Consider the following 17,461-nt stretch of genomic DNA (forward strand, 5'->3'; position numbering starts at 1 on the left):
CCCCACTCCATTCCTCCACCATCCTACCCCACCCCAAACAAATCATTAAACAACAGCTTATGTATTCATTTCATTAGAGAATTAGGTAAACTTCACATTACACAACTAAGGCCAAAAGAGTTTTGCACGGTTAGAATGTGTTCAGCAAACCAGTCGCAATTTAACTGGAATAGATTTCAACCAGGAGATGATTGTATTCCTCCAATTAACCTTCATTTCATTATGACATTCCTCCAATATGTGGAAAAGCAATAAATGCACTTTCTTCTCTCTGCCACTGAGGAAGAAATTCTCCCTCTTGAGGGACCAACACTATCTTTTTTGCTGTTCTTTTCCCTTCTCCCTTCTTTGGTTTCCCCTTTCCATGAAGCTTCTTTAGTCGTTTTTGCTCATCTTTAAAATCTTGACGCTCATCTCTGTAGAGACCAAGAAATCGGAGTGTTCCTGTGAGTGCCGTGTAAGTATTGTGATCTGGATACCAGTCATAAGTCTCCTTCTTGGCCAAGGGCGGTTCTCTAAAGTTTCGCTACTTTCATAGCTTTGGAATCAGTAGGCCTGGGGACTTGACCAATTAGACGAGCACTGAGACGAGACATGCGCAAAGCACATTCTGAAAAGGAGGACATTTCTTGAGTGGCAAGGAGCTAGAGTTCCTGGACCTGACCTTCCTCACCTGCTGCGCCCTGTCCTGGCTCCTCACTCGCGCTGGCTACTACTACCCTGACCTGCTTCTTATAACAAACACATATAAAAAAGACATATATTTTAACTGACAAAATATGTAATCAGATATTTAATAATCGCTATTCCTTCAAGTCATCCTCTTTAACACAAGTCGCTTTGTTGTCATTATCTTATTTGTTTCTATGTCGTTATTACAATGACTAATATGAACTTTTCAATGATTGATTCTCTTCTCTGTTAATCTAAATAACAGATTTTCTTTGTAATTTGAATTTTAACATTGATTTTTTAAAATATTTATGAGCATATAAATTATTTACCAGAAATGTCTTTCTTTCAGGTATTGTATTCTTCAGACAGCAACATTTAGGGAAATTCTTCTTGTTGAAACCTTGACTTTAGACCTGACAGTTTTCTTTTGAAATGGTAGCAGGATAGAGTTTCCAGCACTTATTATTGTCTTTTATATGCACATAACATAATTAAATGCAGATGTTACTTCAAAATTGATTGATAACTGAGAAATTTATTGGGTGTTTTGCTTTTTTTCTTTTTTGCTTTTATGCAATACAAAGTCATTAATATTTTAGTAGAGAAGATTTAGCAGAAGGAAGTAAACCGTTAGGTCTGGCACCTTTTTGTTTGTTTGTTTGTTTGTTTGTTTTGGTGTTCATTCACATTGAATATCTCTTTATGAAGTTCCAAAAGTTACGCTGCTCCCTTTGAGATCTAGCTGAAATATAAACAAAATCACCTTTCCTTAGTTCTTATGAATCTCATGAGCTTTTGATAAAACATCAAAAGCAATGGTAACAAAAGCCAAAATTGACAAATGGGATCTAATTAAACCAAAGAGCTTCTGCACAGCAAAATTTTTAAATGAATTAAAAAGCATCAAAAAGTTTACAAAGCCATTTTTTTAATCGTAGGTGTCTCATTTCATTCCCTTTACTGAGTATATTAGCTGTTTTTTCACATCAATGAACGGGTATCCTTTAAGTGATAATGCACCAGGCTTCCTTCGGTCAAAATGCTGAATACTCATATTTTATTAAGAGAGGATTTTCTCTTAATTAACTTGAACATTTTAAAATCAAATTTAGAGAATTTAGGTTCAACCTTCAATGCTACTTTGGCACCATTTGAAACTCTTTCAAAATTTTGGTGTATGATCTAAAGAATTTTATCTTTAAATAAATTAATTGAAATGTTAGCTGTGTAATACTAGATATCCTCTTCTGATAAAATAAGCCAAAGTACTGAAAAACAAATACCACATAATCTCACTCATAGGTGAATTGTAAAAATGTTGATCTCATAGAAGTAGAGAGTAGAAAGGTGGTTACCAGGGACTGAGGGGTGGGATCTGGGGAGATATTGATGGAAGAATACACAATTTCAATTAGAGTAAAGGCATAAGTTCAAGAGATCTATTATGCAGCATAGTAATTATAGTTAATAACTATGTAATGTATTGTATTCTTGAAAATTTATAATAGAGCAGATTTGAAGCATTTTTTTCACCCCAGAAATGTCTGTGAGGCAATACATATGTTAATTAGCTCAATTTAGCCATTTCACAATGCGTACACATTTCAAAACAGCATGTTGTATACAATAAATTTATATAATTTTTGTCAGTTTAAAATGTATTTAAAAAAATAAAAAACTACAAATAGCAGGAATTTCCTATGTACATGGCAGGATGACTTTCTTATGCATAATAGAAATGCAAATAAATTACAGTAATAGTTGTCCAAGTATTTTAATAGTGAAAGGGGCCAGAAAAATTCTCAAGGTGAGAAAAGAAATTTTAATTTACTAAAATGCACAAAGTAAAGCACAAAGCAATTTGGAAATAATGGACAATTTCATTATTAATGCTGGTTAGCTTTGAAAACAGAGATGTTATTAAATTGCTTGTTATTATATTGAAACCTATAACCATATTTTGAATTTTTAACCATAACATACAGTACATTTGAACAATCTTGCAACAATAAAAATATATTCAACTATCAATCACCTGAAAGTGTTCTTTACATAACATGCTTGCAGTATTCTTGAAAAAATCCTCAAATACATGGAGAGCTTATACCAAACTGTTTTCATTAATTCTAGACATATAAAAATATTAAAACTTATTTTCCCTTCAGTCGGTAACAAGCTTCCTTTCAGAAATGTGGAGGTGGAAGGTGCATTATAACTGTGGTTTATCAGATGCCTTTTCTGGAATCCTGTCTATGAACTTCGTGTGGCAAGGATGATCTACACAATCATAAGCTTCCAGAGGGATTTCATTATTCTATAACTATATATTTATTTTAATAGTTTTTCTGTCCCTCTTTATAAACTGTAAAATGAGGCTTAAATATTGAGTAGGGCCGGGCACAGTGGTTCAAACTTATAATTCCAGCACTTTGGGAGGCCAAGGCTGAGGAGTTCGAGGAGTTCGAGGCCAGCTTGTGCAATGTAGTTCGAGTTCAGGAGTTCTTGAGCCCAGGAGTTCAAGGCCAGCTTGTTCAATGTGGCCAAACCCTGTGTTTATAAACAAAAATTAAAAAAAAAAAATAGCCATGCATTGTGGCTTGCACCTAGAGTTCCAGCTACTGCAGAATCTAAGAGAGTAAGATCACTCGAGCCCAGCAGGTTGAGGCTGTGTGAGCCATGATTGCACCACTGCACTTCAGTATGGACAGCAACAAGACCATGTCTCAAGACAACAACAAAACTAAATAAGAGTATGGCTTTATTCACAAACAGATGGTAGAACTAAGCTATTTAGTCCCTAAAACCAACACCTGTTAGTAAAAAGATAAAGGAATAGAAAAGATAGCGTAATACATGCCACTTAAAATGTTTCACATTCATTCACATTTCTGGTGTATTGGTGGTTTCCTTGAAATTTCTACTGGTGAAGGAATGAAAAAAAATCTAAGCTATCAACAATACTATAAGAATGGCCTAGGGAGATCAGTAGCTGGGATGTTGGCGAGAGTTATCTCATTTCTTCACACAAAGAGACAAGGAGGCAGATGAACAAAGGGATAGGTCTATATCAGAGGGCTTCTTAAAAGTCACTCTAACTCTATCCATCCTGTGCTTTTTTATTTGTTTATTCTCATGCTACTAATAAAGACATACCAGAGACTGGGTAATTTATAAATAAAAGAGGTTTAATTGACTCACAGTTCATCATGGCTTGGGGGGGCCTCAGGAAACTTGCAATTCTGGCAGAAAGGGAAGCAAACATGTCCTTCTTCACATGACGGCAGGAAGAAGAATGTGAGATGAATCAAGGCAGAAGCCCCTTAAAAAAACCATCAGATCTCATGAGAACTTACTATCACCAGAATAGCGTAGAGGAAAACACTCCCATGATTCAATTACCTCCCACTGGATCCCTCTCACCACACATGCAGTTTACGGAAACTACAATTCAAGATGAGATTTGGGTGGGGACACAGCCAAATCATATCACCTTTCAACATAAATATGAATATCCTCCCACTCCTGGCCTGATGGTTTTTCTATTCCTTTCCTCAAAGAACATTTCCTTTGCCCATGTTTGAGCCTCTCACTTCCATGTTTGCACCCTGAACCTTATCCTCACAAATCCTTGCAATTCCTCCTGTATTAGTTTCCTATTGCTGCTGCAACAAATTATCACAAACTGAGAGGCTTAAACGATTCATATGTATGGCCTTACAATTCTGATAGATAAAAGTGGAATTCACGGAGCATAAATCCAGGTGCCAGTAGGGTTGCATTTCTTTTGGAAGCTCTAAGGAAGAATCTGTTGCACTTTCAAATTGCTAGATGTCACCTGCTTCCCTTAACTTATGGCCTTCCTCATGAATCTTCAAAGCCAGTAGGAACAGGTCAAATCTTTCTCCCTTCAAGTCACTGTGACCCTCTTTTCTGTCTCCCTCTTTCACTTACAGGGACCTATGTGATTACATCAGGGTTGCCCAGATAACCCAGGATAATCTTCCTATTATAAATTCAGCTGATTATCATTTAATCCCACTGTAACTTTGATTACCCTTTGATTTGTAAGGTAACATATGCACAGGTTCTAGAAATTAGGATGTGGACAACCTTGGGGACCATTGCTCTACCTACCACACCTCAGCATTTTCAGTTTTGAACATCTCATTCTTTGACCAACACCTCCTTTTTCCAAAATAGCAAGAATTTCCAATCTACATGGCAGGAAGATTTTCTTATGCCTAATAGAAATGTGAATACATTAAGTAATAGTTGTCCAGGTGTTTTACTAGTGAAAGGGACCAGAAAAATATGCTGAGAAAAGAAATTTTTATTTACTAAAGGGCACAAAGCAAAGCAGAAAGCAATAAATCTCATTCATTCTAGCATCTCATCTCCAATATTTTGATCTACTAAGACCCACGAATTGATGTTGGAAACTTTTCGCTATCTCTCATCTCCCCCAGGTCTTCTTGTCCCACCTTTGATGGGAAGTACAGTAATTGTAATCACCCCTAATAAATATAAATTCTATATTTGTTCTCTCTTTAATTATAAACTTCTGACAAAATGCTAACTTTGATTATATCTCCTTAATTTTCATTTGCTTTAATGCAGCTGAAAGTAGCAGGTAAAAATTATCAGACTAATTATACTTTACATTCACGACTAATACCTACATTTTTGGGGTTATTTACTACACCTTTCTCCTAGATGTTTTTTTTTTTTTATTTTTTCATCTCTTCAGATGTTAAGTATTTCATTCTCATCTTCCCTTTCAACCTTGTTTCTTGCTTCACCCAGGAAATGGAAGACATTAAAAAGATCATACACAAGCTCACATCATCTTTACTATCTACTGCCTCCACATATACTGTCTTCCTTTCTAGTACTCTAGAAGAACCGTCTGTGCTGCTATCAATAACTATGTCATCATTTCATTAATAGATTTCTCCCTTCTCTCTTACTCAAGGACATTATTTCATTAGTTCACCATTTATCCTTTCTATCATGATTTCTCATTTTCATTGGATCTTTCCTATCAGTCTACAAGTATATTGTCATTAGTATAATCTTAAAATAATAAAGTCTTCTATTATTTTAATACTCCATTGTTGTTTTCTTCACCAGAAAAACTTGTCTGTCATCACTGTTTCAAATATCTCTTCAATTCTTTTAAATTCACTCAAAATGAAATGTTTTCACTATATGCCCCCAGAAAATTATTATTTTTTTATTTTATTAATCTTTTTAATTTTCATTTCTGTAGTTTTAGGTAGTACAATTGCAGTTTTATTACATATATTGCACAGTGATAAAGTATGGTTTTAGTATCTCCATCACCTAAACAGTGAACAGTGTACCCAATAAGTAATTTCTCATCACTCACCTATTCTTACCCTCACACATTTGGAGCCAATCATGTCTATTATACCACTCTGTATGTCTATGTTTACACATTATTTAGTTCCCATGTATAAGTAAGAACATGTGGCAGTGAACTTTCTGCTTCTCAGTTATTTAGTTTACGATAATGTGGTCTACTTCAATCCAGGTTTTTGCAAAAAAAAAAAAAAAAAAAAAAAAAAAGAGTCATTCTTCTCATGGCTGAGTAACATTCCATAGCATAAATATTTTCTTTATTCAATCCTTGATTTATGGACATTTAGGTTAATTCCATGACTTTGCTATTGTGAATAGTGCTACAATAAACATATCAGGGTGGGTGTCTTTTTGATGTGACAATTTCTTTTGCTTTGGGTAGATACACAATAGTGGGATTGCTAAGTCAAATGGTAGTTCTATTTTTAGTTCTTTGAGAAATATCCATACTATTCTTCATAGAGGTTGTATTAATTTACATTCACACCAACAGTGTATAAGTATTCCTTTTTCTCGACATTCTCACCAACATCTGTTGGGGTTTTTTGACATTTTAATAACCATTCTGAATGGTATAAGATGGCATTTCATTGTGGTTTTACTTTTCATTTCTGTGATAATTAGTGATATTGGGCATTTTTAAATGTTGTCTGCTTATCTGCTTATGTCTTCATCCTTTTCCTCTCCTTTTTTTTTCCTCTCTCTTCTTTTTTTTTTTTTTTTAGACACGGTCTGTTGCTCTGTCATCCAGGCTGGAGTGCAGTGCCGCAAACTCAGCTCACTGCAACCTCTGTCTCCTAGGTTCTAGCCATCCTCCTGCCTCAGCATCCTGAGTATCTGGGAGCACAGGCATGTGCCACCATGCTCAGCTATTTTTTTTTTTTTTAAATTTTTAGCAGAGATAGTGTTTCATCATGTTGGCCAGGCTTTTTGCCCACTTTTTAATGAGTTTATTCAATTTTTTTTCTTATTGAGTTGTTTGAGTGTCTATAGATTTTGGATATTAGTTCATAGTTAGATGCATAGTTTGCAAATATTTTCTCCCATTCTGTAAGCTATCAGTTTGCACTATTTATTTATTTATTTACTTATTTATTTGCTGTGCAAAGCTTTTTAGTTTAAGTACCATTGATGATTTTTGGGTGTTTTAAAAATTTCCTTTTGAGTTCTTAGCCATCAATTGTTTCCCTGGGTCAATGTCTACAAACATTTTTTTCTTGGTTTACTTCTAGGAATTTATAGGTTCGGGTCTTATATGTAAGTCTTGAATCCATCTTGAGTTAATTTCAGTATATGGTGAAAGATAAGGGTCCAGTTCATTCTTCTGTATATGGCTATCCAATTTTCTCAGCACCATTAATTGAATAAGGGATCTTTTCCCCAGTATATGTTTTTGTTGACTTTGCAAAGATGAGTTGGTTGTAGGAAACTGGCTTTATTTCTGGATCCTATATTCTGGAGCAGAAATCTATTTCTGCTCCAAAATATCTTTATCCTGGAAGAGAATAGATTACTGTTCCATAATAGATTTATGTGTCTTTTTATACCAGCACCATGATGTTTTGGTTACAATAGCTTTGTGAGGTACTTTGAAGTCAGGCAATGTGATGTCTCCAGCTTTCATCTTTTTGCTGAGGATTCCTCTGGCTATTTGGGCTCTTTTTGGTTCCATACGAATTTTAGAATTGTTTTTCTCTAATTCTATGAAAAAACACATTGAGAATTTGATAGAAATTGTATTGAAGCTGTAGATTTATTTGGGCAGTATGGCCATTGTAATTATATTGATTTTTGAATTCCATGAGCATGGGATAGTTTTACATTTGTTTGTGTCTCCTACAATTACTTTCATCTGTGTTTTGTAGTAATCCTTATAGAGATATTCCACTTCCTTGGTGAAATGTATTCCTGGATATTTTTTGTAGCTATTTTAACTTAGAGTGGTTCTCAGTTTGATCACTCTTAATGTTTAGAAATGTTAGTGACATTTGCATGTTGCTTTGCATCCTGGAACTTCACTAAAGTCATTTATCAAGTCATCTAGAAGTATCTTAAAAGGATTTGTAGGGTTTTTAAGGTATCAATCAGATCATGAAATATTATATTTAGATTATAGAGATAATTTTAATTTCTTTTTTCAAATTTGGGTGTCTTTTATTTTTTTCTTGCCTGATCGCTCCGGCTACGTCATCCAGTACTTTGTAGAATAGGAGTCATGAAAGTGGGCATACTTGTCTTGCTCCAGTTTTTAGGGGGAATACTTTCAATTTTTCCCCATCCAGTATACTTTTGGCTGTGGGTTTGTTGCATATGGCTTTTATTATTTTGAGGTATGTTCTTCCATTGCCTCGTTTGTTGAAAGTTTTTATTATATTGAGATGCTGAATTTTAGCAGGCTATTTTTTGCATCTATTGAGATGATCATATGGTTTTTGCATTTAATTCCACTTAGGTGGTGAATCATATTTATTGATTTGTCTATGTTGAAAAAGCCCTGCATCACTGGAGTAAAACCCACTTGATTGTGATATATCATCTTTTGATGTGCTGTTGAATTTGGTTTGCTAGTATTTTTTTGAGGATTTTGTATCTATGTTCCTTAGGGATATCATCCTGTAGTTTTCTTTTTGTGTTGAGTCTTGCCTGACTTTAGTATCAGGGTGATATTGACATTGTAGAATGAGTTAGGGAGAATTCTGTCTTCCTTGATTTTTTGTAACAGTTTCAGTAGGATTGGTACTAGTTCTTTGTATGTCTGGTAAAATTCAGCTGTGAATCCATCTGGTCCTGTGCTTTTTTTGTTACAGAATTTTAAAATTTCTGATTCAATCTTACCACTTACTAGTAATCAGTTCAGAATTTCTATTTCTTCCTGGTTCAGTATTGAGGGTTGTATATTTCCAGGAGTTGAATTGACACCTTTATTATTATACAATGACTGTCTTTGTCTTTTTTACTGTTATTTATTTAAAGTTTGTTTTAACATATAAAACTACAGCTACTGTTTCTCACTTTTGATTTTTATTTATATGAAATATCTTTTTCAAACCCTTTACCTTGAGTCTATAACTGTCTTTACTAGCATATAATTAGATTCTGTTTTTTAAATATATTTTGCCAATGTATATATTTTAAGTGGATCATTTAGTCCATTTATATTCAATGTTAATATTGGTGTTTTACTCCTGTTGTAATGTTAATTTTGTCCTTGTTGCTTTACAGTCTTAATTATGTAATTGTTTTATAAGACTGTGAGTTTTCTAATTTTGTCTGTTTTAATGATGGTGAGTATTGACCCTTTGTTTCCATGTTTACAACATTTTTTAGCATTTCTCATCAGTCTTGTATGGAGGTGACAAATTTCCTTAGTGTTTGCTTGTCTTATTTCTCCTTCATTTATGAAGCTTAGTTTAGCAGGATACTCCCACTGAGTCCCTCCCACAATACATGGGAGTTCAAGATGAGATTTGCGTGGCGACACAGTCAAACCATATCGATACTCTAATGACTATATGAGTTGGTGACATTCATCTTGCAATGTAGCTTCTTGAAGTTCTTTGACCTTCTATATCTAGAGGTCTAAATCTCTAACAAGACTAGGGAAGTTTTATTTAATTATTTCTTGAAATAAATTTTACATACTTTTATTTTTTCCTTTTGTCCTTCAGAAATACCTATAATTTATAGGATTAAACATTTTACATAATCCCATATTTCTCAAAAACTTTATTTTTTACAATGCCCTTTACTTTATTTTTGGCTGACTGGGTTAATAAAAATGACCTGCCTTTAAGGTCTGAAATTCTTTCTTCTTCTTGGACTAGTCTAATGTTAAAGTCTTCAACCATATTTTGTAACTCCCTCAATGAATATTTTATTAACAGAAGTTATGGATTTTTAAAATTAATATTTATCTCTTCAGGAACTCTTTCATTCATATCCTAAGTTATCCTTATGATTTATTGGTGTTGTTTTTCACCTTTCTATTGGAGCTCATTGAGCGTCTTTAAAATCAATGATTTCAATCCTTTATCAGAATTGTCAAAGATTTCATTTTGGTTAGGATCCTTGCTGGAGGATCCTTTGGGGATGTTGTAACACTGTTTTTTTCATATTACCAGATTTCTTTCTCTGGTTTCTTCCAATCTGAATAAAATATCTTTTCTTTTTTCTTGAATTTACTTTCATTTGGATGGGATTTCTTTTCCCCTTGAGGATGTGAATACAACGCAAGTTGTATATGGTCATTTGGTTCTAGTTCTGAGTGCTTTTAGTGCCAAAAAACTCTGTAGGAGTTATTCAGTTATAGACTTTTGTGGTAGCTTTCTCAAATGCTGGTTATAGTAGTGATGTGCTAGGCATGTGAGCAGGTTCACTGCCTCCTGTGGTGCTAGGATAGTGGAGGTCCCAGGAAGTTATCTTACTCCCCTGTGCTGTACACTCATGTTGGCAAATTTTGCATTGGATATGTAGTTCAACCTCTAGGCCAGATGCTTATGGGTAAAAGTTGGTTGTGGTAGAGACCAATGGGTATATGCTTCTTTTTATTTAACAAAAGATGCTCTCTGTGGCCTCAGACAATGGATTGGTCTGTGGAATGCCCAGTGGCCTCAGATCCATGCTCAGCCCCTGAGGAGGGGACGAAGCTGGGTGGAGCTGGTCTACCAGTCTCACCCTTATATCCTTCAATGGTGAAAAAATGCACCAATCCCGATAGGGGTGGTGGGGAAGGTAATGATGAAACGCACTGAGGGCTTTGCAGATGGTGAGGAGGCTGGCCAAGCTCCATGACCTGGGCAGGCAGGAGTCCACTTCAGTGGAACATTCTCCTTCAGCCCCAAACACAGATTTGTGGCTTTCCTGCTCTCTACTGCAGCAATGCTACCACTCTGTGTAGAGGAGGGAGAGGATCTGCATTTCATGCAAACCCAGGCCTGTTGTACACACTGCCAATGGGGACACTGCCACCCCTAATAGTCCTAGAATGGCCATCCACTTGTACACCTATGCCAATCTCCTATCAGAGTACCCACAGCTGTGTCTGCAGCAGTGAGCAAGAAAGAGAAGTTTCTCTCTCCATGTGTGTGTCTAAGTGTGTAGGATGCCTGGAGCAAAGCACAATGCCTGCATCTCTAGTGGAAGAGGCACAGTCCTTCTCAGCCCACAAGCTAGGAGGAGTTCTCAGGTACAGCAAAATACGTGCTTGTGTTTCCTCTGTCTCAAGGGATGCTCTTATCCCTTGATGTTCTGTACTTTCTCTTCCCCTTGCAGCAGCAGTCCCTGAAGGCTAGACCATTGGAATGCCTGCAGCTCCCCTGGGTCCAGCCAGCTCTGTGTGACTACCACAATCTGAATGGGTGCTGGAGAATGTCTGTGGGGGCATTCAGTGATGTGGAGACACAAAGGCTGCAGGTACAGCAGGGCACAGTCTCACAATTGGTAGGTACCCAGTATAGGAGTTTGCTACTATAGTTCAGGTTTGGAGAAAGGGCGAGTGGCCCTATGCAAGTTGGTAGTGTAGCATAATACCCTCAAGAAGTACCCAAATCATTACTCAACCAAGTGCTTGGGCTTGTGAGGGCAGAGGAGCTCTCTGATAGTTTGGAAACAGCAGTCTGCCACTGGGATGAGGGGAACCAGAAACACTCCCATCTAACCTTTTGACAACATACCAAGTCCCTCTGGATTCGATCTCTGCTAGCCTGTTGCTTCCTTCTTTTTCTGTTCCCTAGTTCTTTCTGTGATTTGTCTTACAGTTTTTTGCTTACCTGGTCAGAAGGAACACAATTTTAACAGAGTCATAGTCTTCTCTCAAATAAGAGGGTAAAGGTTGTATATTCATGAGACTTTTGCAGTCTTTCAATGCGGTGATGGAAGAGGGCATGCATTATTGGCACTGGGTAGGGATTATGATGGAATAGCTTAGGATTGTTGGAAACATCAGAGTGAGGGCTTTGGGACAAACATTTTAAAGAATCATGGAGTAAGAAGTTAATTGAAATTACATGTTGACAAGATGACAAATTTGTTATTCATTAAATGGATCTTTGAGAAGTTCCTGAATAGATAGTAAAGTCATTTGCAACTTTCATCTTGCTAGGCAGAAGTTTCCTGGAGTAGTAGAGTAATATTGCTGTATTGTGGACAGTAAACTGCATGTTAAATGTTTTATTTCCTCAGGAAACATGTTCAAAGTTGTTAAGATCCAAGGTCTAGTTGTTTGCAGATTCAGACCTGGGAATTCAAGTCTTCTGAATCACTAGACCTATTAATATTCCCAATTCTATAACTTATACCAAAAAGGTTGGAATAAGGTCTAACCTCAAGTTTAATTGACTAAGTATAGCATGTGAACATGGAGATAGGTTAATTCTAATGGAAAACAATTCTGTTATGAGAGTGATGGCAGATAAGGCCAGAGTGCATAAATATCTATATTTGGGAAAACAATAAATATCCCCCTTAAATATAAAAAAAACTCCCAAATTTTCACTAAGAGCATTCATGAAGTCATTTCCTATGCATCAACAATATACCCTAACTTAATTATTACACATTGTATGCTCGTATCAAAATATCCTGTTTCCCATAAATATGTACAACCATTATGTATCCATAAACGTTTTTTAAAAACTAAAATAATATATAAATTAAAATGATGGGTTACAAAACTCCAATATGGGATAAAAAGGCATACAATGAAATAAAAATACTCTGAATTTCTTCCTACAATTCAAGGTATTCCAAAGTGCAATTGTATAATTAAAAACTAAATTGTCTACATATCTTGAAATCATATAATTTGATTTACTCAGTACTTACTTTGCCTTTATACAACTTAATTTCAAAGCTTTTTCTGTTTGCAAATTTTGATGTTAACAATGATAAGTCAGTAAACCTTGAAAATGAAAAATTTTTGATACTCCATTCGTCAAATGATTATTTCAAGTTTTTTTTAATGCATTAGAAAAGACGTAAACGGTGTATGCCTGTAATCCCAGCTGTTTATAAGGCTGAGGCAGGAGCATCACTTGAATCAAGGAGTCGGAGGTTGCAGTGAGCAGAGCCCGCACCACTACACTCCAGCCTGGCAACAGAGTGAGACTCCATCTCAAATATTAGAGTAAGATAGTATCTCATTGTCATTTTGATTTGCATTTTTCTGGTGATTAATGATGTTCATCTTTTTTTTTTCGCATGTTTCTTGACCATTTGTGTATCTTCTTTTGGAAAATCTCTATTTCTGTCTTTTGCCCACTTTTTAATGCTTTGTTGTTTTTGTTGTTGCTGTTGTTGAGTTGTTTGGGTTCCATGTAAATTCTGGATATGAATCCCTGTTTGATGCGTGGTTTGTAAATATTTTTCCCATTCTGCAGCTTCTCTGTTTATTCTGTTGATTATTTATTTTGCCGTGCATAAGCTTCTCAGAATGACTATTATTATGATAAGATATGACAGAAAATAACAGATTTTGGCAAGGATGAGGGGAAAGCAGAGTGCTTATATACTCTTGTTGGAAATGTAAATTAGTACAACCTCTATGAAAGATATTATGGAAATGTTCAAAGAACTAAAAATAGAACTACCATGTCATTTAGCAATCCCACTAATTGGTATCTACCCAGAAGAAAATAAATTACTATATCAAAAAGATACATGCATTCACGTTTATTGCAGCACTCTTCACAATAGTAAAGATGTGAAATAAACCTGTGTTCCTCAAAGGATGATTAGATATAGAAATGTGATATAAATACAGAGTAGAATACCACTTAACCATGAAATGAATGACATCATGCCTTTTGCAGCAATGTGGATGGAAGTAGAGATCATTAAAGAAAACAACTCAGAAATGGTAAGAAGAATACCTCATGTTCTCAGTTATAACTGGGAGTTACATAATGTGTACACATGAATATAGAATGTGAAATGATAGACAATGGTGAGTCAGAAGGGTTAGGGGGTGGGAGAAAGGTGGATGATGAGAAATTACTTAGTGGATACAATGTAAATTATTTGAGTAATAGTGATGCTAAAAGCACAGACTTCAAAAATAAGCAATATATATAGGTAACAAAATTCTACTTACAATCTTTAAATTTATACACACTTTTAAAGAAAGAAAAATAAATAAATACCATTGTAGGACATTTAGGTTGATTTACAAAATAGTTCTTAAAAAAATGAAATACCTCTAAAATCTGATTGATCACAGCAAAGAAAGCACATCCTGCTAGGCTAAATATATATTCAACACACATACACACACACATATATATATGTATATACATGTATTCAACATTAGCTATCAGCTTCCTTACAAAAACATTGTAGTTCAAGATTCCAGCTGTGTATGTATACAAATATTTGAAAATTATTAAAAGCACACCTTATCTTGCATTAGAAAAATATTAGATTGTTTGAAATCAATCATGAATTATTTATGCACTACACCTAATTTCAATACATTCCAATTCCACTTGATAACTTAGTGAAAATGTTGTTCTTATGATTATCTGCTTTACCAAAACTCGCACTTTTAATTACAAAACCGTTCCTTTTAGGACATTTAGTTTGATTTCTTTTGTCTCTAACAGTGAGTTTTAGTTGAGTTTATAATAACACGTACAATGATGCTAAAGGTCAGATTAACTTCCAATAGCCTTTCTTTGACTCCAAGAACTAGAGAAAAAATTTTCAAACCATTATTAAATTTTTATGAAATTTAAAATTTATATTTTAAATTTCAGAATGTGCTATTTGCAAATTATTTTTATCTTCTTGTGCTACTTTTATTGTAAAGGCCCAATACTAACTTCTCATTTCATTTTTCATACATACAGAAAAAAACCTTAGAATTGAAAACAATGAAAGTTAATTTAGAAGAAGTCATATGATTTAACTGAAAACTCATAATTCACAAAATGATATGTAAGTGCCCTTCTGGAGCTCTGTATGATAAATCATTGAGGGCACATTCTAGTTAAACTAGCTATAACATTTTTACTAGTTCCTAGAACTTGTTTAGCAGACTTGTAGTGGTTGTCTTCACAAGAAGTAATATCACATAGCCTTTAGTGATTTTATCAACATGTTTTGAAAAGAGAAATAAAATAGTTTTTTTTTTAAATTAAACACGGACTTTTAAAAATCGGATTGCTGCAAAGAAGTACTATTGCAACATAAAAAGTATTTTCAAATAGTTACATAAATAGTAGTTAATTATGTCATTGAATTATACTGCAAACTACAGAAGAAAAAATATTTGAACTTCTTTCTATAAACTCCCTTTAAACTCTATGGTACAGCTCCTTATTCTTTATTACCCACACATATTTCACATTCACAAAAATAGAACTTTTACCTCCCACTGATCCCACTAATGCGTTCTGGTGGCTTCATGCATCTGGCAGCCTTCAGCACCACCATGGCCCCTCTCTCAGCACGAGTTATGTTCTTGACTACAAGTATTCCAGTACTTTCCTTACATCAACAACTATCCTGAGTGCTGAGCTGGAAAGAGAGGTGGGAGTTCAGACTGAAAAAAAATCTAACAAAAGGAAAAAAAGAGATGTGTTATTATTGGTAATCTTCCGTAGTTAACTACATGTTAAAGTAAGAACTCTGTGCTTTGCATGTGTTTCTAATACAATACAAGAAGAGAATATGGCAAAGACAAGTGAGAGTCTACCAACCCCATCCTGGCATATGCAACTTTTAACAACTATATTTAGTTCAAAGAAAATAAAAAATTCAGGAAAAGGCTAAGCCTGAACAACTGGAATTAGCTACAACTGCCCATGTCAAACCAGGTTGTACAGGTAACTTTACGTACTGGTTTCTTTTATGATCAGATAAATCCTAACCTTTGATTCTGTCATTTATTTCAATTTGCTATTGATTTGTTCAGTTTATTGATTATCATCTGGCAGAGCTTTTCCTTCCTTTTGAACAAATTGCCTCTAAAGGTATCTTAGTAATAATTTAACGTTTTACTTTACTTTCCACTGTGACACTGATCTCTGTTTCATAACTCAGACATTCTAAAATATAAGGATTAGATGATTTAATAGTGCTTTGAAAAATAGGGAGTGAAAGAACCAAACAGTACTGACATTTACCTACATTGGGTACTGCTTATCTTCCCATTTGTGTGGTCTGAGGTTAAAATTGTGGGTTTAGAAGCTGGACCAATCAAGTTCATATGCCAGCCTACTACTTCGGGCAAACTAACATTTTGTGCTTCAATTGTGTTACTTAACCTTTCTGTGCTTCAATGTCTTCATTTGTATCTTACGAGGTAGGTTTTTTAATGAGGAGTAAGAGCATTAATTTTTTTTTTTTTTTTTTTTTTTGAGATGGAATCTTGCTCTGTCGCCCAGGCTGCAGTGTAGTGGCGCCGTCTCAGCTCACTGCAAACTCCGCCTTCCGTTTTCAAGCGATTCTCCTGCCTCAGCCTCCCGAGTAGCTGGGACTAAAGGCGCCCGCCACCATGCCAGGCTATTTTTTTGTATTTTTGGTAGAGACGGGGTTTCACCCCCTGTTAGCCAGGATGGTCTCGATCTCCTGACATCGTGATTTGCCCACCTCGGCCTGCCAAAGTGCTGGGATTACAGGTGTGAGCCACCGCGCCCGGCCAAGGGCATTAATTTCAAAAAAAAATAAAATGGCGTAGAAGATACCAGGCTAACTCAAAGTTTGCTATAATCATTAACATAAGGCTGTGGCTTCATTTCTTCTCTATTTTCATTTTGCTCCTCCCCTTCCATTTCTCGTACTGTTATTCTTAACTCTTAACAAATTGTAAACTGTAAATGCATACAGACACATAGTCTACACGTTCTAATAAGGTTCACCCGAGACCTATCCCAACTTGGTCTTAAATGTATTATCATGAAGGAAACTCAAACCATTTAGCACATTGTTTCACCCCTATAAAGGTTTGAAAAATAGTACTTGCTGTTCTTTTTGGCATTTCTGTTACTTGATAACATTAGTTGCGAAACTATTATTGTTGTGGTCATTATTACTACTTGCTAGTATTATTCGAGGAATTATTATTCTCATTTCTCATTACTTAAAAGATAAGTGATTTAGTATCCATGGAATATTGGCTCCAAAACCTCCTGTGGATGCCAAAATACACAGAATGCTCAAGTCCTTGATATAAAATGGCATAGTATTTACATACAACATATGTACATCCTCCTGTATACTTTAAATTACGTCTAGATTACTTACAACAACTCATACAATGTAAGCACTATGTAAATAATTGTTACACTGTACTGTTTAAGGAATAATGACAAGAAAAATGTCGGCCGGGTGCAGTGGCTCAAGCCTGTAATCCTAGCACTTTGGGAGGCCGAGACGGGCAGATCACGAGGTCAGGAGATCGAGACCA

The 17,461-nt window shown here is 35.2% G+C and overlaps 1 protein-coding gene across 1 annotated transcript; it reads right to left on the bottom strand.

Moving 5' to 3' along the window:
- Positions 1-220: 220 nt before the first annotated feature.
- Positions 221-626, bottom strand: LOC105553405 (28S ribosomal protein S33, mitochondrial-like). The gene is given in 2 exon segments (XM_011999459.1): positions 221-521; positions 523-626. Coding segments are annotated over 2 exon segments (405 nt in total).
- Positions 627-17,461: the final 16,835 nt, after the last annotated feature.

The sequence above is a fragment of the Mandrillus leucophaeus genome, unplaced genomic scaffold (genome assembly GCF_000951045.1).
Source record: "Mandrillus leucophaeus isolate KB7577 unplaced genomic scaffold, Mleu.le_1.0 Scaffold594, whole genome shotgun sequence".
Taxonomy (NCBI): Eukaryota; Metazoa; Chordata; class Mammalia; order Primates; family Cercopithecidae; genus Mandrillus; species Mandrillus leucophaeus.